Source organism: Microplitis demolitor, chromosome 6 (assembly GCF_026212275.2).
Source record: "Microplitis demolitor isolate Queensland-Clemson2020A chromosome 6, iyMicDemo2.1a, whole genome shotgun sequence".
NCBI classification, from domain to species: domain Eukaryota; kingdom Metazoa; phylum Arthropoda; class Insecta; order Hymenoptera; family Braconidae; genus Microplitis; species Microplitis demolitor.
Window position 1 is genome coordinate 4,022,328 of NC_068550.1, and position 23,752 is coordinate 4,046,079.

The 23,752-nt window shown below is 36.4% G+C and overlaps 1 protein-coding gene across 4 annotated transcripts in view; it reads left to right on the forward strand.

The window, feature by feature from the left end:
- The window catches only part of LOC103573130 (TSC22 domain family protein 1), a 65,507-nt gene that overhangs the window by 22,717 nt on the left and 19,038 nt on the right, over window positions 1-23,752 (forward strand). Inside the window, exons 1-2 of one of the 4 annotated variants that reach the window (XM_008552068.2) lie at window positions 2,864-3,944; window positions 4,028-4,266. The exons of 2 other annotated variants lie outside the window; for them this stretch is intronic. Coding sequence is in view for 1 of the 2 variants with exons in the window: in XM_053739732.1 (XP_053595707.1) it covers window positions 3,933-3,944 (12 nt within the window). In the remaining variant the exon portion in view is untranslated. Of the gene's footprint in view, window positions 1-2,863; window positions 3,945-4,027; window positions 4,267-23,752 lie in introns of those variants that run through there. One more of the 4 variants, XM_053739732.1, reaches the window with a different exon arrangement.

The window sequence follows — 23,752 nt, forward strand, 5'->3', positions numbered from 1 at the left end:
TGTGTGTATGCATACGTGCATTTACATTCATAAGTCACGTAAAATATATCCTACGCATACATAGATTATCGTAAGCTTAGTTGCGCGTTGCGTTCTTGGTATGGGACCAAACCCGTTGTTAGTCTTTATACACATCTCTTACACTATTCTGCGCTATCGTATCCTATCCTCTATACTATTCACAATCCTTTTACCCCCTGTTATATGTATGTATGTTATCCCCGTATCTTTCTCAAGCTTCGCGCGCATCTTAGTCATTTTTTTAAGTGAGTTCATCGAGCCTTGAGTTAAACTCTAAGCTTTACCATTTTACTAGTATATACAAATTCTTGTATACTTGTCTCGGTATTTCTTGTATTCATTTTTATTTTTTATTTATTTTTTTTTTTTTTTACTTCAAACGATTGACTAAAAAATACTTAGAAAATATTCGACTAGAAGTTATGAAGACTCTCGAGGGAAATTATGAATGTTAGGTATGATACGGCGGTAAAAAAATGTTTATAAAGTATAAAGTATGTTTATATGTGAGTACATGAACATAAAATCGACAGTGAGAATCGATTTCTTATCCTCACACAGCCAGAGAGCATAGCAGAGAAGTTGAGTCTATATGGCCCTCAAGGCTAGAGATTCTCGCGGGTGGCCAGCAATCACGTCTTGTGTATTGCTCTCTACTTTACTCTGTAAAAGCACACACAAGTGGTTAACTTTACGGTGGATAGACGAGGACAGAGTATTTGTTGTAGCTTGTGTACGTAGTTAGTGTACGAGAGAGGCGTTCGGTCGTCCTACAGTCTTTCTTATTCGATCATGGTCAATCGGGATACACTGCTGCTGCATTACATCGTCGTCCAACTCGTCGTCCTCCTCTGCTTCTCTACTCCTTATATATAAATATATATATATATATATATATAGGATTAACCAACAATGTTACTAAACAGAGCAAGAGCAAGAGCAAGACCAGACTACGAGAAGCCAGACAACTACTAACGGTGGCGTCCATTTGTCCAAGACATCAACGTATTTTTCCTTCGCACCAGATTTAACACAACATGACAAAAAAAAAATAATAAATAAATAAATAATGACCTGTACTTTAGCTAACTGATACCAATACTAATATATGTCATTATTTATTATGCGGACAACAAAACCCTAAATTTAAATTTAAATAAAAAATAGTGTCATCAATAATTCAAGATAAGAGTTGTAGGCAGGCAGAACCCTAAATTTATATCAGATTTTTTTTTGTTTTATACAAAGCAATATTTACATGTCGGAATAAGTTTGAGGCAATAAACAGTCTGTGTAAAACGTTGAATCAATATTGACTTTAATCATCGTCCGGATGAGCTCTTGGGTCTATTATTAAGATTGGATCCTTTGCCGATCGATAACGCAACAATTAAAAGAGAATTAATTTAGTGGGCAGTATGTTGAGTCGGCCAGTCGACTGGAGACCCGAGAGCCCTTTCGGGTAATCGAATATCCTCGCGGCCTTCTTCGTTCTCAGCTTCGCTATCGACATACAAATAATGCCAGGACTCTGGGATGAGAATGAGAGAATAATCCGAGAGGAAAACCGGCGGGCCGATTGCATCGCGGGTGTAGATGCAAGTTAAACAAAAAAAGATGCTCAAGAAAAGGGTTCAGCGGTAGCCAGTAGATCTCTATAGACTATAACGGCTTGATCTATATATATCTTGATTCCGACCCACCTTTTTGATTATTATTATTTTTTTTTTTGCTAACCTCCACGTAAAACTATTCCATAGACTGCAGGAGGTCGTGCCAAGACTAAAAATTAAGTCCGGTAGCTAATCTTTTTCAAGATCCACCGATTCAAACCTAATCAATATCCCTATTCACTAACACTCTTATCTGTTTGCTTTAATATATAATTTTGTTCGTAAAAGAAAAAAATTATTTAATATTTTATCCTCTGTCCAATTTTAAATTTTATTTTTTTTCATTATCAAATTTCTCTACCAATTTAATTAATTTCAATATTAAAAAATTTTTCCCTAAAATTTGAAAATTATGCGAGTCCATTTTTTGACAGAAAAAATTTAATTACAACTTTAGTAAAATTTTTTTCAATAACTTCTTTGACTCAACAATTTAAAAAAAATCATAAAAAATTTTAATTTGCTATTGAATACAAAAAACGCGGCTGATTTTTAAGTTTTTAAATTTTTCCCGCTTTTCCAATCCGATTCAAAAATTTTATATTTCACAATCATTTATTCTCAATTGTTTAGTTTAATTAATTAAGCGACAAAAAGAAAATTTAAACCCCACTTGTGTGTATTTACCAAATTAGGATTTTCTGTTATCTAAAAAAAAATTAACTTTTCGTCAAATCCAATAATAGCAAATAAACGTCTCCATAAATCAACGTTTTATAAAAAATAAACATCAAAGCGATCTCATAAGAGTTCTATTACGAACACAAAGTAAACTAACCTTCTTAAATCTCTTTAGACATCAAACGGGCTTAATTATTTCAATGCATCTTTACTTGGCGAAGTAAATTCCGAATTAAACCACCCGTTATAATCCATTCTTAACAAGGGTAGTATTAGTGTACACAGTATGCCTTGAATATGACTAGAGATTATAACGCTGGTACAGATTTTTAAAAAATACTGACTAGCTTTTGACGTAAGCCCGTCACCCATCACCACCACATTTAAAATTATTATATCCCTTGATACACGTGTTCATGTCCCTTCTACGCACACACATATGACGTACCCCCACCATTAGATGTTGGGCATGGGTATGGGTACGATACGAACTAGTCTCCGGCTTTGAGGCTCGAGAACGAACCAAAGTCCCGATGGGTTGCCGCCGAGTCAGTGCGTCTCCGACCGGCGTGGCGAGCGTTTCGTGTTGCTGTTAGTTTTGTTGTTTGTTATCTATTGACATGACAAGGCTCTCATTGAAGCTCCTTCTGATACTCGCGGTAAATTTAAAACTCAAATTCATTCATAATTAAATTGAGTTGCTGATAAATGTAACGTAACTAATGCGGACGGAAATTCTTAACAACTTGTGAACTCTTTCAAACAGAGAAAAAAATAATATAAAATAAAATAAAAAAGTGAAGAAATAGAGAAGAGGAAAGACTGCGTGTGGCCGCTCTTGACTCGAGTGTCTTTGCACAAGTTTTTATTTTTTTTTAACAGTTTCTTTAATCATTATTTTTTAATCCTAATTCAGTTTATAAATTTAAATTTTTAAATTCTCCCGGTTAATGAGCGATAAATAATTTTTTAAAAAAACGATCAACAAATGGTGGCCACAATCCGGGTGGTGAGTTCGTAGAAAAATTTAAAAGATGGGCTCTGAGAGAATAATAAATTAGTGAGTGTATACATGGTTTTTATTTTAATATTTTTTATATCGTAAAAAAAGGATACGTAGTTTTTATTTAGTGTGTTTTTAAATAATTATGGTTAAATTATTTACAGAGCCGGCTGGCAATAAACCATTATGGTTTAAGTTTTATACGTGCTCTGTGTGTGTACGTCAAAATGTTTATTACAATAATAATAACAACAATAATTGACAAAAGTTATAGGTTTTGTCAAAAGCCCACAAGTCCGCATGTGCGGAGTAAACTTGTTGAGTGCGCGATGACGTGACGTGTGTGTTAATAATTATTTAAAATAAATATATTTATATATATATATAATAAATTAAATAATAATAATTTATAAAATAGCAGAGGGGAGTAAAGAAGAAATAAAAAAAAAAAAAAAAAAAAAATAAAGTGAATTATACAAGTGAGTTACACATATGAAATCGCGTGTGCCCTGGCCGTTTTCGCACGGGAACTCGTACCAAGAAAGCCGTCGGAGCATCCACTGAAACCAGACGGATTAAAACCTCCCCCATCGTCAGAAAGGGAAAATACTAGTATGAACATGAGTGTAAGTACATATATATATGTATATATAGATATATAGTCTTCATAATATACCTGGTCTTTTTGTAATTGGTGGGTCTTCTTTAGAACCACCTGGCAATTTTCTCGACAATTTTCTTGGCTATTATACGGTCAATGAGAAGGCGCGTTTCTTTAAACAAGTTATTGACATCGTGATGCCCTTCCAACAACAACACCAACACTGACACCATCATCATCAATACCGACATCGACATCGTCTGGTATTATCAACTACAACCGAGCAATTCAACACTCGATTCTTGAGCCGTGTCTAACTGCATATAAATACACGAGTCCTTCAGTTGGTAGGATTTTTATTTAAATAATTATTTTACATTCTTTTATTGCATTGCACATAAAGACAGATCATTTAGTCTCCCGATGATTTGGTCACGCGTATTAGCGAGCCCCTATAACGCGGCACCGTCGGTACGTGTCGGACAATGAGACTAAGATTGCATATTGTTGTTTATATTTACGCGTCGTGGCATAAATCTTCGTTTAACTCGCATTCAGGACTCGGTCCTAACTTTATAACAGTGAATAACCATTTTTATTTTGCTATAGTCGGTGTATTTAACTTATAGATGTGTACGCGAACCACCGACTGCTTCATGGTCTTGGTCTTGGTCTTAGTCTTGGTCTTCTTCTTGGTCTCGGCCAGGGACTGAAGCTAAAGCTGAAGAGTATGTTGTAAAGAAAGAAAGAGAGAGGAAGAGAGAAATAGCAGGTCAGTTGCATTCAGCTGGCTGTTGCAAACGCATGCGGATAGAACCAGGGACGTTCCGCGTGTGTACACCAACCACGCGGGTTGCCGCGGTCTTCGTCACGGATAACGCGCGGTCTTCATTAAACCTAACCTCTTTGCGTGCTTTGAGGCCATTAAGCGGTTGGAGCAGACCGGCCTACAACTAATTTGTACTGTAAATGAGATCCCCGGTCTGCGCTGCATGTTAGTGTGTTAGGGTTCTGATAATACTCAGACTCGGTCTTTCTGTGCCAAGAGGTTTATTTAAACCTTATATTCTTACTTGCACGATTGTATTGTTCTACTCCGATTCGTGTTTATTAATATTAATAAATTCAATTCCTACGTCAAGTACAAACGGAATTGTTGCCATTTCCGCAGATCCAAGGGAATAAAAAATAAATTTAAACCACTGACGAAGATTCGTAAATCTTTAGTTGAGTTACCAAAGCGAGGACCAGCGACCAAAACCAAGACCAAAACCAAGACAGTGCGCTCTGAATTCCGATAGCAATCGAAACCGATCGTCCAGCAACTGCTTCTGCTTCTGTTTATTTTTATTTAACTTTATTTTATTATTCTCACACTTGGTGTCCAGCCGCTTCTCACCCTGGTTACGCTTTTATTTCGGCGCTGGTCGTTCTTTAACTTAACTCGGTTCTTCAACTTTTGCGGCATTTCGGAATCCCGGAGACTTTGCTCGTCGAAACGTAGAGATAAATCTACGTCTCGCGATCTATACGCTTGAAACGCGTTATCCTTTTGCATCGTGCGCCTTCTGTTCTCTCTACATTCTATCTACACATATGTATTTATTTATTTATGTACGCACCCATACCCGTCTGTGTGTGACTGTGGATATTTTTGTTTTTTATTTTACACACACTGCTGCCCTTCTCGAATTTTTTTATTTCGTAATTCTTCCCCTCGTGTCTGTTGTGTGTTCGCGCGAAAGTAGCCAACGTCGCCAGTGTATCCCAGAGAATCGCCGCCGCCGCCATCGTCACCGCCACTACACTCTTTACTTCTCTGAAGCCATGTTGCATATACACACAACACAAAGCGGTCTCTTTACAAATGGACATTTATTTAAAACACGCCACCACCTTCAACGCGCGCGATTCTCGTGTGAAAAGGAAGAAATATGTAAATGTAGGAGGGGCAAGGGTAACTAAATTTATTCGTTGAAAACGATGGACATTATATAGGAAGGATACCTCTTACTTTTTTCTCCCTTCCTCTCTCTCTCTCTCTCTTTCCATCTTTACCTCTTTTATAATAATAGTATTGCTAGTGGCAGTATAGGGAAGGCTTCAAGCACCAGATCGAATTTCATGCCACCGGCTGATGATACTCGTTCTTATTTTTCGTTACACATTTTTTAAAAGCCCGTCAAGATTTTTCACCTAATCCATTACAATATTATCAAAAAAAATAAAAGATCTACTGATAAAATAGTTTTACGCTGACGTGTTCGCTAGGTTACTAAACAAACAGAGTATTTTTATGCTCTTGGAATTTTCATGTCGAGAGCACATTTAATTTTTTGTTTTTACCTCAATAAAACCATAAACGGCCACCAGGAGTGTTTGCCCCTTTTAATGTTTGTCCGTAAATTATATAATTTATTTCATAAATCATAAATAGTCTTTTAAAGTTTATATTTTATTATTAAAACTGAATACTTTTCAAAATTATTCAGTGCTAAAATAATTAAAAAATTAGTCATTCGCATAAAAAATTTTGATAATTTTCGCATCTATTTCCTTTTAATTTTATTTTACAAAATATTTATATATATTTATAAATTTTATTGTTCTGGAGCATGAAATATTCAGTGTAGTTTGGCACTATGTCAATTTTAGTTCACTCAACAGTTTACTTTGTCATTTAAAGTGAGCTGACGTTGACGGCATATTCCACTGAATGAGTCATTACCCCAAGACATTTTTTGTCGTTAATAAACTTACATATTTTTTTATTTCCATTTTATATAATTAACCAAAGTGTTATTATTATCATACTAAAAGGCTCAACTGATAATGCAATTAGTTTCGTTTGAAGTATGAGATATGACGACCCTCGTCAAATTTAAAAATTTCAAAACTTTTGTCTCTAAAAGAATTAAAATTTTTTTTTTTTCAATGCCCATTTTCTTTTTTTCACAGTAATAATTTTTCTCGTAAACAAAAATTCCCAACAGCGTATAATCATGCTCGTATATTTAAAGTTATTTACTCAAAAAATTTTCCAGTAGATAAAAACAATATAATTAACAGTGACGATAAATAAAGAATTAACGCTCCTACCGATGAATTTCACGGTTTTGACCGCGTGTCTATTTTTTTAGCCGCATTCAGTAGAGTGGTACGGACGATAAGGCATACAATAGGTGTTCGAAGGCTCGGCCAATCGATTCGGCTCGGTACTCTGACTCGCCCTAATTCACGGGGATTGTTCTTCAACCGGCATTGTTTTCCATTAATCACAGTATCTTTTTGAACAAGAACATAAACGCGTATGCGTATACATATGTGTACAACAGAGAGCACACCAAATTGCTCGCTGTTGAATAACAAAATTCAGAGTGTGTAATACACGAATGCCGACAATAATAACAACAACAACAACAACAACAACAACAACAACAACAACAACAACAGTAACACATGACACACCAAAAGAACAAAAGCTGTGATGAATAATGGCCAAATAAATTGGAAGCTGCTGATGCCTCGGTACTACTGTATTCTATAGCACACAATATCCGGTAAATATGCAGGCATGTATGTATGGACGGACGATCTTCTCGCCTGTACTCTGCGTTATGCGTTTAACGTTCGGTTGACATGGGAATTCAGATGCAAACACGTCGGATGAGCCACATGTACATGAGTTAATGCGTCCATCACACATCAGTATGGGTATTATGCATATGCAAGAAAATATTCCCTCGAATATTAAACCGACTTGTGTCATCCTTTTAAACGTCCAACAGCTTCACCGTCTAATGGCAGATGGTAATCGGCTCTTTCTTATTTTTAATCGTTCTCGCGCATAACAACAACCCGCATATCTAACGCGCATCTTCACAATAATTTATTTATTTATTTATTTATTTATTTAGAATAAAAAAAAAAAAACATCGTGGGTCGTGACGTTTAAACAATTTTGCCTCGGCGATTAAAATTATTGGCGAGTATTAAATTAAGTCGTAAGTAGATTTATTCTGTGCAACATGTACCCACTTGTGCTTGCTTATAAATTCACCTCACCACTAACTAAAGTAAAGTAATGTAATGTAAGAGTACAGGATAATGTATATAGATATATATAGAGAAGAAATAAGAGTCGAGTGCACAAGGATGTACTGTCGGGAGGTCCTCGTGTACACGTGTTCTTACCGCGGTGCCGATATGTTTTTAAAAAATAAAAGTTTAAACTACCGCGATTCACTGAGCCCAGAACTCAGAGACCAGAGACCCGAGCTGCACATTGCACCGAGGTTCAGAGAATGTAAAAGCTTACAGAGGTCCACGGTCACGGTTTTATAAATCCTATAAATACTAAAACGCATTACGCGTTAGTAAATTATTATTTTTTTTATAAACTCCGTTATTTAATTTTTAAAATTATTAAATAACAAAATTTTTTCCGCTTCCCTATAAAAATTTATGAGATAATGTGCAATTACTCAGAACGACGGGGGGGGAATTCAACTTAATTAACCCCCGATCAGAAGCTAATTGCCGCGACTAGGAAGCGAGTAGCCGATTACCATCGCGATTCGCTTGCGGTGGTTGCCTTAGACTGGCTCTTGGTTGCTGGTAACATCCATCCATCGGGGACGTGTATTCGCAATGTGAACATCACCAGAGTAAATCCCCGTAAGCAACGTTGGCTTGTGGTGGTTGTGGTTGTGGTCAACTTATGGAGTACCATGGAACACCATGAAAGTTACCGAGTCTTTATACTTACTACCATATAATAGACAGTACAGCAAGCAAGTACACAGACATACAGTGTGTAACTAGCAGTACACTCTCAATATTACTGCACACACTCAATCGACGAGGACTAGATGAGAGAGTGGTTACGCGTTGATCATCCGACGGACGAGCACACACATTCCGAGTTGATATCGCCGGATGAATTAGATGCCCTGGAACATCATCGCATTTATCCGTTATCCTTCACGCTGGATCTCGGATGTTGCGATCCTGGCCTCCTCGCCGGACGTTTCTCATCATACTCACGAGCAGGCTTTATAGGTCAATAGTTAGGTGATGATAAAATCCAACCAGCCAACCAACCAACTAACATACCATCAGTTATACTTAATACCTACCAGCTACACCAATAATAGCAAACTCAGCTCGCATGGTAATAAAACTTGTGATGTAATGAGTCTACAAACGAGTAGATGAGACGAGACGGGATGGAATGGAACGACACGAAGCCGGGATAAAAGCCACACTAGATAAGAGCCCTTAAGCCTTTTAGATTAGATAGATTTATTGAGAGTTGATCCAAAGGTGTGTAAATAGATTGGTTTCATCGAGAGAAAGATAAACTAAGGATGCTATATATCTATTTCCAATTCCCAATATTCTTTACACAAGAGCTTTTCGTGCATATCAGGCTCAATGCTATTTTATCCTTTTATTCAAAGTTCAAATATCACCATCATCTACTCCGCCTGGATATATATTTCCGATGAGGATAAGGAGGAAAACTCCTCGTATTATTCTACGTCTAGCCCCTTTAGTTTGCTCTCAATACAATGGGGAATTCTGCTCTAATGTAGTTGGTATCCCACAGGGTTACCTCCGCCTTCTTCTCTTCGCACTCGAGGAACCCTAGCCCTGCCTCCAAAGTCTCAAGGGTGTCTATTACAACACTGCCAAATATATATATGTATCCAACCCTCGAATCACCGGGTTTGTCTTACTTGCTTGCTTGCTCACCACTTTGCCTGCTGGGTGTCTGCTATTCTGATGACTCATCTAATGTGATATCGATTGTTTTGCGTCTGAGTAACAGCCAAAACTCAACTCTTTGTCTTGACATACCTATTTTTATATTTTATTTACATCTCACACATACGTACACCATTTTTTATGTAGTACTATCGCTCGAATATTTACCGTGAAATTTGTTATTTGAACATTGGAGCCGAAAGATAATTTTGAAATGATAAAGAAACATTTTATTGCTCAATTATTTAAAATGAATTTTTTTGGATATTTAAAAAATAAATATTTCCTTAACGGAAATTTATTTAATATTTTATTTTATTTATCTCTGTTAAATATTTGGTGTAATTGAGATGTGTAAGATGAAGAGACACAGATTGGGCTCGAGATTAGACTTTTTTAATGCCATGTTTTAAGGGCGTCTGGTTTATTTTGACAGCCAGCACAACCATGTGGTTTAGTTTAGTCGCCAAGCTGTACCACTAAAAATATATAAATATATATATGTTTATATTTTCATATAATATTATAGTATTAGCTTTTAGGGATGTTAATAATATTATTTTACAAATCTTAAATTTCATTACCAAAAAAAATTTCTCAGCAATGAGAGCAGTTTCGGGTTTCCAGAAACTCTCGATTTTTTAAAATTTTTTACTCCAATACTCTGGACTAACGACTCTGAATTTACCGCGGCTTGTTTCATTTCTAGTTTTGGGAATCCGTTACCCTGCACATCGGCAATAATTACGGCCATAAAACCGCGGTAAAACCATCTCACAATCGCCTTCTTCTAAATACAACTTTAGTCCCTCAGACATAAAAAAAAAAAAAAAAATTTAACAAAAATTACTAAAAGCCCAGTAAAATAGCCACAAAAAATTCAAAAATTTTTTTTTAATCATTCGTCACTGAGCACAAAAATAATTCACACAGAAAAAAATTTCTTGATTGAAAGTAAATATTTTTGACTCAATTTTTTTTGAAAACTTCAGTTTTCTAGGATAAAATAGAAATTTCCTCTGATCAAGAAAATTCACTTGGTTCAAAAAAATTTTGACTCGCTTTCCGAAAACGTTTGACTTTCCAAATATTTTCTTTAATCCAAACAAAAGTTTAAAAAGACGTCCCAAGATTTTAAAGTAATTTCTTTTTTCTCAATTTTTCAAAAATTTAAATTGTCTTAAATTTTGGAGTTGACTATAATGGAAATTTTTGAAACAAATTTTCTCCAGTCCTTTTTTTTCCTGCAAAGTTACTCAATTCCAGTAGTTTTCTGTAGATATTACACCATTTTCTAATATTACTTTTCCAACTTGCTCGTCTTTTTTATCTCGAACTCCCAACTTTAACAAATATCCTCTTCACATATTACTCTATACTTCGGCTTGCATGTAAGTAATCTCGTGAAACAAATGTGCTGGGTTTAGTTAAAGTCTCACTACAGTCATTCGTAGTTACAAGTAGTTTTAGTGTTGTTTAGTTAGTGATGTAAATGCGTACATCTAACGCGGAAATTACAAACGGCTTTAGCGCTACAGCTTTAGCCATGTATAACCGTACTACACATTTTAAACGTGCAACTATGAAAGATGAACGACTTTAAGTTATGGCAGCATTTATTTTATATTTACCTGCTAGCGTTTATTACTATAAATATAAATACGCATGCATGGATGCATTAATGACGGGGAAAATAAACCTAAATGATTCTCAAAAACACTAAACAATAAACTACTATCAAAGTGTTAAAACATTTTGCTTACGGTTTTATAGTTCTCAGTAAATTCTACATAATATGCTAAATGCTATTAATAAATTTGCTGGTAATATTTAATAAATAAGTGGATTTGACTTAACTTTGAATATATCAACAGTATTACCGGCAAATTTGAATATTTATAAGAATTATTTTAGAGAAAGTGTTGATTTCTATTTAAAAGCTTTATTTATTAATTTATAAATTATTATAATTTATTGGTCTGTAGGATTTGCGTGGGTATGATTAATTTATTAAAGACGATTGCGTATAAATATTAATTTTTTCAATCGAAAATAAATATTAAATTACTGTAGGTTTTATTTTTATATCAGAGAAATCGTAAATTCCCTGGTACATTTTTTTTTTGTCGTTATTTTTTTGCGCGCAAATAAATAATGGATTTTAGATGCAAATAACAGGTAAAACACCTGCCTCTGGGTGTCCTGTCTTCTTGAATTTTTGAATTTCACAACTCTTAAAACTAACGGCGAGGATAATATTATTACGACGATAACGACCAGGACAGAGACAACCGACTTACAAATAAACGAACTAACAGGACGATTCTTATGGTTTATAAAGACATCAGAGAGAGGAGTAGTGCTGCTGTATTATATATATGTATATATACGTACACCTATAAAATCTCTGTGGTCGTATTTCAAAACCACTAGTCGGTAGTTTTAAGCGTTTTAGTAAATGCCGCTTAATTCAAAAAGTGATTTTAACGATCAGATTAAATAAACTGCTAGTAGCTAGCCATGAATTGTCGTTTCTCACCTCGTTTATATTCTTCATTAATACACTCAATCACTAAATATGTCATTATTATTATTATTTTAATTCATTTATTATTCATCATCAGCATCAGCATTCGCATACATACATCTCTCAATTACGCTATCAGCTTATCACTTTAAAGCCCGCATATTAATTAACCAAATAATTAAAATAATAAAACAACAGGAGACTAAAAAACCAGCCCACAAACAAAATAATTTAAATAAAAATAAAATTAAATATATATATCCTCAAAACATGTATATATAGAAAAAGTTCTCGCAGTATTATCTAATTATCAAAACTACAATTTTTTTAACGATCCGCAAGATGTCTCCGATAATTCTTTTACGAGCAGGACCAACAGCTAAAAAAGAAGAAAAAAACCGTAATAAAAATAATAATAAAATAAAATTAATCGTGATCTGAGCCGCGTTTCCAAGTTTGTAATGGTACGCTTGGGAATTCGCTCATCTCAGGTCATCATCGTTTCAGTCTCACTCTAATTCTTCGGCTGTTGGTGTTGGTCTTGATGGTCGTCAAAGAAAATATCGTCAGGGCGAGAAAGAACCTCCGATGAATAAAGAACAAGATTCATACTCCTCAGAGACAGACGACGAGGTGTCCGTCGTCGTCTTCGACTTTCCCAATTCCTATGCAAATCAGTCAATTTATTTCGCGAAGAGACCCGAAACGATTAGGTTAATGCGAGCTCCCCGTTCACCTCAATACCCCAAAGAGACCAAAGACCATCAGAGAGCCCGTCGTCGGCGCCCGTTAAATCCTGTTTCGGTCTTCTCTCTTTAACCTGCTTTGTTTTTATTATTTTTACATATAATACTTTCTCGGCCGCCCTGCCAGCTGTATATATAATGGTCTTAACTTGATTAACGAACGGCTCGATTGTAAATCCTTGGGGTGAGTGCTCGTTAAAAATCGATAAGCCACCGCTCCGCTCTCTCTCTCTCTCTCTCTCACTCTCCTTCTCAGTCTTTATCACTTGAAAGTAAACTCTCAAGTCTTTGTCACAACAACTACATACCTCAATACCTCACACTACTCACTACCTTAATCTGTTCGCGATTAACATGTTAACTATTATGTTCATTTTATTTTTTTATTAAACCTCTTTTATATTCGTTTTGTTCGGCATTGCTATCTGAAATCACTCTCGTAAAAAATGAATGCCATAAAGACCTCAAGCTGTTGCTGCTGCTGCTGCTGTTACTGTAAGTAGTAGAGGTAGTTGTAGCAGTAGTAGTACAGCTCGTAAATATATCTGGTGAATGATAACCCAGGTTGGTCTTGTCAAACAGTCCAACAACAAGCATAAATGTAAGCTGTGTTTGCCAGATCAACAGACTACTGGCCGTGGGTTTGCTTTTTCTCGGATTTCTTCATCTCGAGTGATTAATCCTCAGAATCTTTACCACCAACGGCTACTCGGATCAACATTCATACGCGTCATTCCTCGTGTTTCTTGCACTGAAAAGAGTACCTGGGGTGTATCCACCTCTAAATTAAAGTTCCACAGGGTTTCTCGTTCCCCGGAATCGTCCTCGTCGGCGGACGATCAAGACCACTAAAATATATGTGCTGTGTGCGGTGGGTCTACTGGCTAAAAACTTTTTGTGTATCATCCGCAGCTTACACGGCGAGCGAATATGCTGTTCTTAATTTGGCATGATAAATAACAACAAAAATAAATTTTCAGTCAGTCTTTTTTTTTTTACTTATTAATTCATCTAATCTTCATCATCGGGGATAGTCTGTAGATTGGGTAAAGAAGATTTAATTATTACTGTGCATATAGTCACCGGTATAAGTATCGGATTCCTCAAAGCGCATCTTAATTCCCTGGCACACTTTACTGGCACCAACCAGCAAGTCAAGCTTCAAATCCTCACGGCTTTGACACGAGGACAAGACTCTTTAGCATCATCATCTTATATAAAGAGCTGATATATGATGTGGATGGACGACGATCCACTTCATTGTCCAGGCAGTAAAGCAACGAGGACCCAAGTCGACCAAAGCAAAGTCAAGCTACACTAATACAAAGAGAGAACTCGGTGATGGTGAGTGAAGCTGATGCTGATGCTGAGGTTAAATGTGAGTGTGTAGTTGGTATAGTTGTGTATATCAGCGGTGTATACTATAGAGCAAAGCTACTCTGACTCGAAGCGGTTTGCGAAGAAGGAGAAAGAGGCAAGAAGCAAGATCGAATGTGCGATCGAGTGTGTAAGTGCGAGCCGGGCCACCAGCAGAGCCAGGGACCACCGCCGGTGCTACTCTGAAGCAGCTTATGTGAGCGAGAAACAAAGACAGTAAATATGCCTTGATACGAGTTGAGCCATTGGAGAAAGACCTATACCAAACCATACCATACCATACCATACCATGGCATGCTCCTTTGGAACTCGAAACACCATGGTGTGCCTGGATAAGACCATATACACGCGGTGGACGAACCATTCGCTGGGGAGAGGGCTGATAAAAAGAGAACCAGAAGGCTAAAGATCTACTCTTGCTCACTCTCTTTGTCTCCAGCCGATCCAGCTCGGGTTAATCCACAGAGATTCTGGTGCCTGGAAAAAGAATGCGTAGGCTGATCGTAATGATTCTCTGGTGTTTAGACCTTGAAGGTTGTCTAGCCACTGTGAATCCACCGTAACTTGGTCAACTTTAACACAGACCCGGTGAATAATAAATTTTTCCCTTCGTCCTTCCTCAGCTTTGTTACAATTATTCAAATTGCGATAATAAAATTTTCTAGTGCTTGTTGTAATAACAGCAAGTACACGCCGCGAATGTATAATTAGATAATTATGTTAAAATGTTAGAGGGTAATGAAAATAAATAAAACCACCGGGTTGTATGGGATAATTTATATTTAGTTGGTTCGTAGAAAATGAAATATCAGTATTTATCACGAAATACAAGAGGCAACGGAAACTGGAAACTATACATTTAAAATAAACTATTAACCAGCAATAAGAGCAGTAGCACTTTCCGGTTATCAATTAAAACTTTAAATGAAATAAAAATATCATAAACATTATTATTATACAAGTTTATGTAACGAAGAATGAGCAGCACATAATATAATACAAAAGCTTCCGTACTTAATATCGAGGCTGTTATAAATTTCAGGGCTAACGTAAAACAAAAATAGTTTAACAAAACCCGATCACGGTAATTATTACTATCATTACAGTAGAGTGGTTATCATTATCATTATCATTATCATTAAAGTCGTGATGATGGAGAAGAAGCAGAGAAGAGTAGAGTAGAGTAGAGTGGAAATAAGAAATCGATCTCTGGACTGATGGTCTCATCTCATCGGTCTCTCACACAAGACTCACTCAGTAACTGAGTATAGCAGAGTAGAGGTCTCGGTGTTTGTTCGTCTGTAATTATAAAACCTCGACCGCTATATAGGCGTGACCTTGATTGCTCTCTCCTTCCTGATACGCCTCTCAATTCATTCCATTCTCTTTCATACTGTATCCCAGCTCGTTGTTGCCGTCGATGCTGATGTGTAGTCGTACCCCTGCTGGTAATTTAAGTAATGTACACTGACCATCACGCATTATGTTTAAACTTCATTGTTACCGCTCGATAATAATTTTCAGCATGTAACATTACTATAGATTATTACTATAACTCGGTGTAATAGCTGTCGAGGGTCCGAAACTGTAAATGAACCCATTAATCACCTTAATATTTTCACCAAACTGAGACACGTGGTACCCCCGACAGCAAATATCAACCGCATTATTGGAAAACTCGTGCGTAAATAATTTACAGCCGAAAATTAACGTCGTCCAGATGGACAAATATGAGTTAACTTATTATTTTTGATGCTGCCGTACATCAGGGTCCAATTTAACGACCGGTATTCAGTGCTCTGAATTATTTCTCAACAAATCTATGGCTTGGTATAGTATACACACTACAGAACACATATTTAATAAAAGTGAGACTTTAGTTGTAGATGTGCAAGTATTATATTGTTAAAAGGAACATAAGGGAGAAAGCCCCAAACAATTCGACAGGGTACGTCACGCTAAAATCGAGAAACTACGGCTACAAAAGCCACGACCGGGGCTAAAAGGAAAAGACTTGTAAAAGTATAACCAAAAAAAATTGTAATAAGAGGAATTTATTCAGTACTTGCCGGCATCGTAAGCCTCGCTACGAATCTCGGTTTCATTCTCCCCTTGTATATAAGACGTTTATATTTTTTTTAAAATATATATATAAATGTCACATGAGTTCATGATGCGGATCAATTCTGTATCCTGACACAAGTTTTCTATTACATGTTTTTTTTTTCTTCTATTAAACTTAATCTATATATTTATATGAATAGATATAGATTTTTATTCCCCATAAGCCTGTGAAATGACAAGTACGGATGCGCACGTTTAATTGACACCTGGAATCAGGCTTACATGTGTTGTCTGTCCTAAATCTAAAGTCGGATGGGCTGAAAAATGTCCGCACGAGGGAGGAAAATTTACGGCCACAGCACCTGGTGGTATCAAAGATATATGTTGTATGTATCTATATATATCTATGTCAGTATACACTAGGAAATTATAGACTAGTTGCGGTGTTTTTCACCCCCTTGAGACAATAACCAAACATAAATAGGGAACGTATGGCCGTGATCTAACGCTCATTGCTGGTTAAAAATCCAAAGTCATCCGGGATGTGGAACGAATGGTTTTTTAGACAATAGACAATGGAACCAAGATGTGGTTGGGAGCTGAAAGCAAACCACCTGGACGAATTTTTAAAAGTCTGAGTTATTTTGTCTGTCGGTGCATAAATATAATGGGTTTAATCGATTATGAAAATATATATATGTACATATATATCAAACTCTCTTGAAACTCGTTGATTTAAACTCGTGTGAATTTACTACTCTGTTTTATTAACAACCACACTCTCTCAATAACTCAACACTTGCGGACAGTTTGAGAACAAGCGTTAACCCTTTGAAAAAACAAGTTACCAAAATCTTTCCAACCTTTTTTGCATTGTTGAGTCAAAAAAAAAATCTTTTAAATATACATAACATTCAATAGCATCAGTGCATTGAAAAAATACATGCATTCACTATTGACATTTATTAGTATATGTTATTTTTATTTTTTTGAAATAAAATTCATTTAAAAGTACGTTATTGAACGTAAAAAAACCAAAATAATAATAATCGTAAAATATAAAACGACAGTTTGATATTCAGGTCACTGCTGGTACAGTGACACATGTCAAAACACGTCAATGGTAACAAATACAACAATAAACTGCCATATTTCATATTATTAAATTTATATTCAAAGGTATAAAAATAATATGTACAACAACGTGTGGCTCAACATTTTTACAAGATTATAAAAATCAATAGTAATGTTGTGCATATGGTGGCACGAACGCACATATTGCTGTTGCCATTTTTTTTCTCTTCTTATTATTATTATTATTATTAAAATATTATATAGATAAAGGACTAATAACTCTTTGACAAAAGGGCAACTAATTCAACCACCTGGCGCCTGAGGAGGAGTATTCAGCAAAAAGCCACGATAAAATAATACCATTCAGTATGTATCGGGTTACACCCCCTTGATCCTTGTCAAAGCTGGTTTGAATGAAAACAACTAGATCGTGGTCATATCGTCATCAGCAGTCTGTATCTCTATATAATAGAGTTACAGTTTATATACGTAGACGTACGTGGTACGCACAATACAATGGTGTAAAGATCGAAAGGGATAGAAGATAACTAACAAGAGAAGAAAGAGGTAGATCATCAAGATATGACAGGCGACGTGCCGCAAATGTTTCAATTCATCCCACGTCCTTGGCTATGAGGCCATGCGGCGGGAAACGTGTGCGGCACGTGCTTCCTGCTTTCCATCCACCCTATCCACTGTACATACAGTACGCCCTGTGCCCTATACTGGGAGAGATAAAACCCTCTTGAGGAGTACAACAATGACCAGCTGTCACTTTTACTATCCGTTCTGACAGATTCAACACAAACTTGTCCAATAAACTACTCCATAAATCCTCAGGAAGATGAAATAAATAACAATTATTTGTTATTTTTCATTTTGTTTTTGTCTTTTTCTTCTTCCTCAATATGAAGGAAGGATCAGGTCAAGATGAAGGAAAAGAGGAAAAGAAGAAGAAGAAGAATAAGAGAATGAAGGTGATGGTGGATTAATGAAGGTAGAAAAGTCGTACCCTAAGCCTAGTTAAAAATGAAGGGATCAGTACTTCGTGGGAGGACTACTCTTGAGTTGTTCTGCTGGTATGGCTCTCGAGACACGATGAAGACGTCTCGAGCTTGGTGGCAGCTCAAGGTCTCCCACTTCCCCTTCTACTCTAAAAAACTCACACAGCCCTCTCCATCGGCAAAAGAACACTCACTCATTCTCACCACACAGCAAATCCGTATACTTGTGCCTTCTCAGGGCCTTTATTTGTCTTACTCTCGCCGGCGTGCTCGAGTTCGCGAGACCGTGACCAAGACAGAGACGGAGGCGGGGAACACACTTACGAATCCGCTATATAATACACGTACAAGTTTAAGAAAATAATAAGAAATAAAAAGTAATATTAAGGGAGAAGAAGGGATAAGCCAACGGGCTTTTTGAAATAATAGGTTGCGCCTGCGCGCTCATTAACCTTTATACCCTGGCAGCTCCGCGAGTACCACCAATCTTCCTCACTCGCTGCGTGCTTTGGTCTCTGGTCTCAGTATCTACTGCAATACTCTACCAAGTTCTGATACCCAGACTTTACATTACATTATATTTATATATATTTATACTTGGTACTTAATTCTACATCGACGCACACCGTCTCGTCTTGACTTACAATATCCTGTACTTTCTATCCTCGCTGTTATTGCCGTTGTTAGTAAACCTCTACGTCGTCAATGCAAGAGTTAAGGAAGAGATATCCTCTTCGCGATACCACTGGATTTTATATAAATACATTTATACACATATATGTAGATAGTTACATGTACGTGCTGTACATAATATGCGCTCACGCGTGTTTGCTCTACCATTCAGATCACTCTCTCACGGGAAACCACCAGGGAGGTGTGCAGCTCTTTCCTCAGGGTACTTTTGACCTTTCAAATACCCATATAATTTCACCACGTACATTGTACCCTATGCAGTACACACATACACAAAAGACATATCTTTTATTTTTTCCACACGTTATTCACTCATAAATTTTTCATTCTTTTTTATATTTTATTTTCTCCATGTTAACAAAAGAAAAATTGTCGCCGACGGATCGCTGGGGTCTTAACTTAAGATTTAAAACCAGGAGGTCAACGAAAGTCATCGGCACATCTTTATCGCTTGGGGTTACCACCCAGAAGAAGTGCCGATGGTTTACACGTCGAAAAGTTTCTAAAGGGCGACAAATATGTCCTAATGATCGCGCTGCGGGTCGTCCCGTTTTCTGGTTAATTTGACACGGCTGACAAACCAAAAGAAATCTTAATACTTTTGTCATATGATATTTTTTTTAAATTTTATGTGTCAAGAACCCCTCCCAAGACACTAAATACTAAATTAACCTCGGCACATTTTCTCATATGACTCTATTATGTTCGACTAGTTTATCGATGACTAATAGACAGACATTTTTTCAAACTTATCGAGAAAATATTTTAAATCCATAGAAACCCATAATATCGAGGGATATTTTCAAATTTTTTTCTATTAAATTTTTTTGTGTTAAATCCAACACAATTTAACTCGGCGGTGCATGTGTGCTTTAGAGCTCGTGAGAAAGGGAGAGAAAGCCGGAGGCCTGAACGACGTGTTTACGCTTTAAAACATCGTCTCGAGCGGTCTCGCCTTTGGGAGGATTATCCGCGTAGTATTTCGATGTTAAAGCTCTTTTTCTCCTTCTACTTCTTCTCCATCTTCTTTTCCTTTTACTCCTTCTTCTTCTTCTACTTCTTCATCCTCTTCTTCCATTCTCGATCGTATCCGCTACCAAAATCCTTGACGAATCATCGATTCCCGAGGATCGGCTCGCAGGTGGCGAGCGACCAGATCGCTCAATCAATCTCTCTAAAATAAATAATAAAAAAAAATTAAAGCCAACCAGACCATTGAGCCGGATTAAATTGTCCAATAATTATTTATTTTCATTTTTATTTTTTTTATTCACTACTCAATAATTGATCTTTTCTAATAATAATGTATTATTATATATTAAGAAGTAGCTTTTCTTCACTCATCTCGCATCTCTCAATACGTCGTTAATCAATCGTACAACGAGCTCCCAACTCCATCAATATCTTCTCGTCACCTGGGTACTAACCTATTGACGTGTAATTGATTCTGCTAGTGATCGATATCCTCGACTCACTGACTTACCGATACATCTATCAACGCAATATCATTGATAAGTGTGACAGTTTAATCTAAAATATAATTAACTTAATTTCACATCTAGCTTGCGTGCCAGAGAAAACAATGATCGTATAAAAAAAAAAAAAAAAAAAAAAAAAAATGCTATAAATAAATGAATATATAACAAGGGAAAGTATCCTTTCTTCTTTAGAATGAAGAAATAAATGAATAAATAAATTGCAAAGATCAGTATTCTGATGCATTAGGCAACTGTATAGTAAAGAGACAGAGGTAAAGTGTAAATGATTCGAAACGGTCGCGGAGAATTTGATCAACTCGACCGATCGGTCTGGTAGTACCTGCACTACTGTGTACGGTAGCAACCGGATATCGTTGAACCACAGCAACATATTGCAGTGCCACAAATAAAAGACCCGACCAACAAATACAAGACTCTGAAATCACAGTCCACATATGTATATGTATATATACATATGTATATACACATATAATATAAGCAAATGAAAAAAAATGCGCGGCGTTTCGTCGGCATAGGCACAGAATATCGAGTTTGAGAGTTGAGTTGGTGGTAGTCTCCCTCGATAGCGAACCTTCTTCCCTTTCTCCGGTCCGAACGCGGGCTGACAGGCCTCGAGGACCCTGGGACAGATTTATCACCCTGACTCGACGAGCCAGATATCATCTCGCCTTCGCGCACTCTTCGTCGCTCCTCTTTCCTCAGCACACTGTACTCTGCCGCCCGGCGTTTATCCTCTCGGCCCCTCGTACCCAACAGCCGACAGCTCATCTATTTATGCGCCATTTATTTCCTTTGTCTTGAGCTCTCTTTTTCTCAGAGTAGGTGGAATATTTTAAATATCTGCATACCGATCTCTATATTCTCTATTATATACTATAGTTTTTTTTTTTTCTCTCTCTCAAAACGAGCCCAATTCTGGCTTCCTCAAATAATATATTCTAAAACCCATAAATAAATTTATTACTTGAGATTTTTCACTCGTAAAAAATGACGGGTTGTTTACAAATAATTATAAAAAAAAAAAAAAAGATATTTTATTTACGTAGGACAGTAAAAAAAGAGATGTCACGAGTTTAGTCATTGTCATGTAATATAATATATTTTTAAATATATATATATATATATATATATATTTTCATCACATATCACCTTTCTATTTAAATTTCTGGTTATAAAAGTGAATAGTCGACAGTAAACACTTAAAAAAAAGGTAGAAAGGCTGAAAAAAATGTTCCAAGGGCCAGAGCAGGGGACGGAAGAGGGAAAAGGGACAAGTATTGATGTGTCGCAAAGAATGGTCACCGTTCGATTGAATTCCACCATTGTTGTCCCTCAAACGTCCGATTGTCCGGATTTCTATGGGGTCATTAGAGCCGCAGGGATCAACCTGTCGGTGGAGTTGACACGCGGAGATTGAGATCCGAGGTGGAGTGAAGCGACCGAGACACCGGCGTCGCGCACTCTCTGCATAATGCCCAAGTTTTCCTTCCTCTTCAGCCGGTTCTCCATTCTAAGGACGTATAAGTGAACAGAATTTAATGGAAGCAGATCATGGGAGCAAGTGGTGCATGATAATCCCGCGGCGATAGTATTATTTATAATAAAGTGTCTCTTTAATTTTCACCATAGCAAAAAAACGCTAAATATCACTCTTGATCCTTCGCTCGGCTGTATATTATCTATACAGGTTTTATTTATATTTACATTTAATAGTACACTGCAAGTATATATTTGTGATGCATATGCAGCAACAACATTAGCATCAGCTTCAGCATCAGCATCAGCATCAACATCAACATCAAGGAAAAGTTTAAATAAAAAGAGGGTATCGGTCACGCGAGGAGTGTATATATATGTATATAGATATTGTGTACTGCCGATGGCGATGGCGAAAAGAACAACAAAACTTTTAAAACTCTGGAGGAATAAGTAGAACGAGAAGAGCGATGACATGCTCCATGTAATGGAGTAGAGGAATAGAGTAGAGAGTAAAGAAGAACGAGAATGGAAAGAGATGATAGAATGAAAGAATATAAACGGATATATATCTATAGGATAAATATAAAGGAAAGGAAGGGAAAAAAGGTAGATCGCGGATTGAGTCATTATACTTGAGAGGTAAAAGAAGAGAGACCACAGGCCTCGTTCGATGCGGCTTAACATCGGACTTACTCCGAGTACGTTTATACTCTTGTGAAAGGAAATTTAACTCTTAGTTTGGCGGTCAATGGTTTACGTCTTGTTACAATTCACTTAACTAAATTATTTATTTATTTAAATAAACTAAATACAATAAATTATCTTTAATTATTTAATAGTATATGAGAAAAAGTTAACGACCATCAGATGACTCTGAATTTATAAGAATAATAAATTTTCTAAATCTGTCACTATATCACTGATAGTTAAATTATTTTTGGTGTTAATAAGAATTATAAGGAGTTATTTTTTTATACATTTTATCTCTGTGTTTTGGGTATAAAGTCTAATGAAGACATTAAAAATAAATAAAGTTTTTTTTTTTTAATGGAAAAGATAAAGTAATACGGTTAGATTATTTAACTTTTTTTTACCTTTACTTTGAGTATAAAGATGGATAGATATAATGTATTTAAAACGGTCTACCGACCGCGCGGCTAGTTAAAAAAAAATATGAGAATAGAATGAGAAAGAAGAGATGCCGATAGATGGATAGTCGTAGCTCTCCGGGCGTTCGGGAATGCTTGACGAGTTAATTTTTAACTTTTTTGTTTTTTGTTTCCCTCGGGCCTCGATCTTCGCAGAAACCCTGTGCCCTGTTGCTGGTGATCTTGAGTGTGTGGTGTGTCTTGTGCTGGATGGCTAAAGTACATGGAGAGATGGCGAAAGAGATATTAATGGAAACGTACACCTGCTAACCATTTTCGAAAATGGTGAAATTAAAGTCGGCGTTTGTTTCTCCAAAATCTCTAAAACTTATATGTATATGTGTATGTATATATAGATGTAAGTCCGTCGACGACTAGGATGAAAACGACGAGCTTGCAGAGCAAAAAAAAACCGAATGGAGAATGGAGGAACGAGAGAAGCGAAGAATCGTT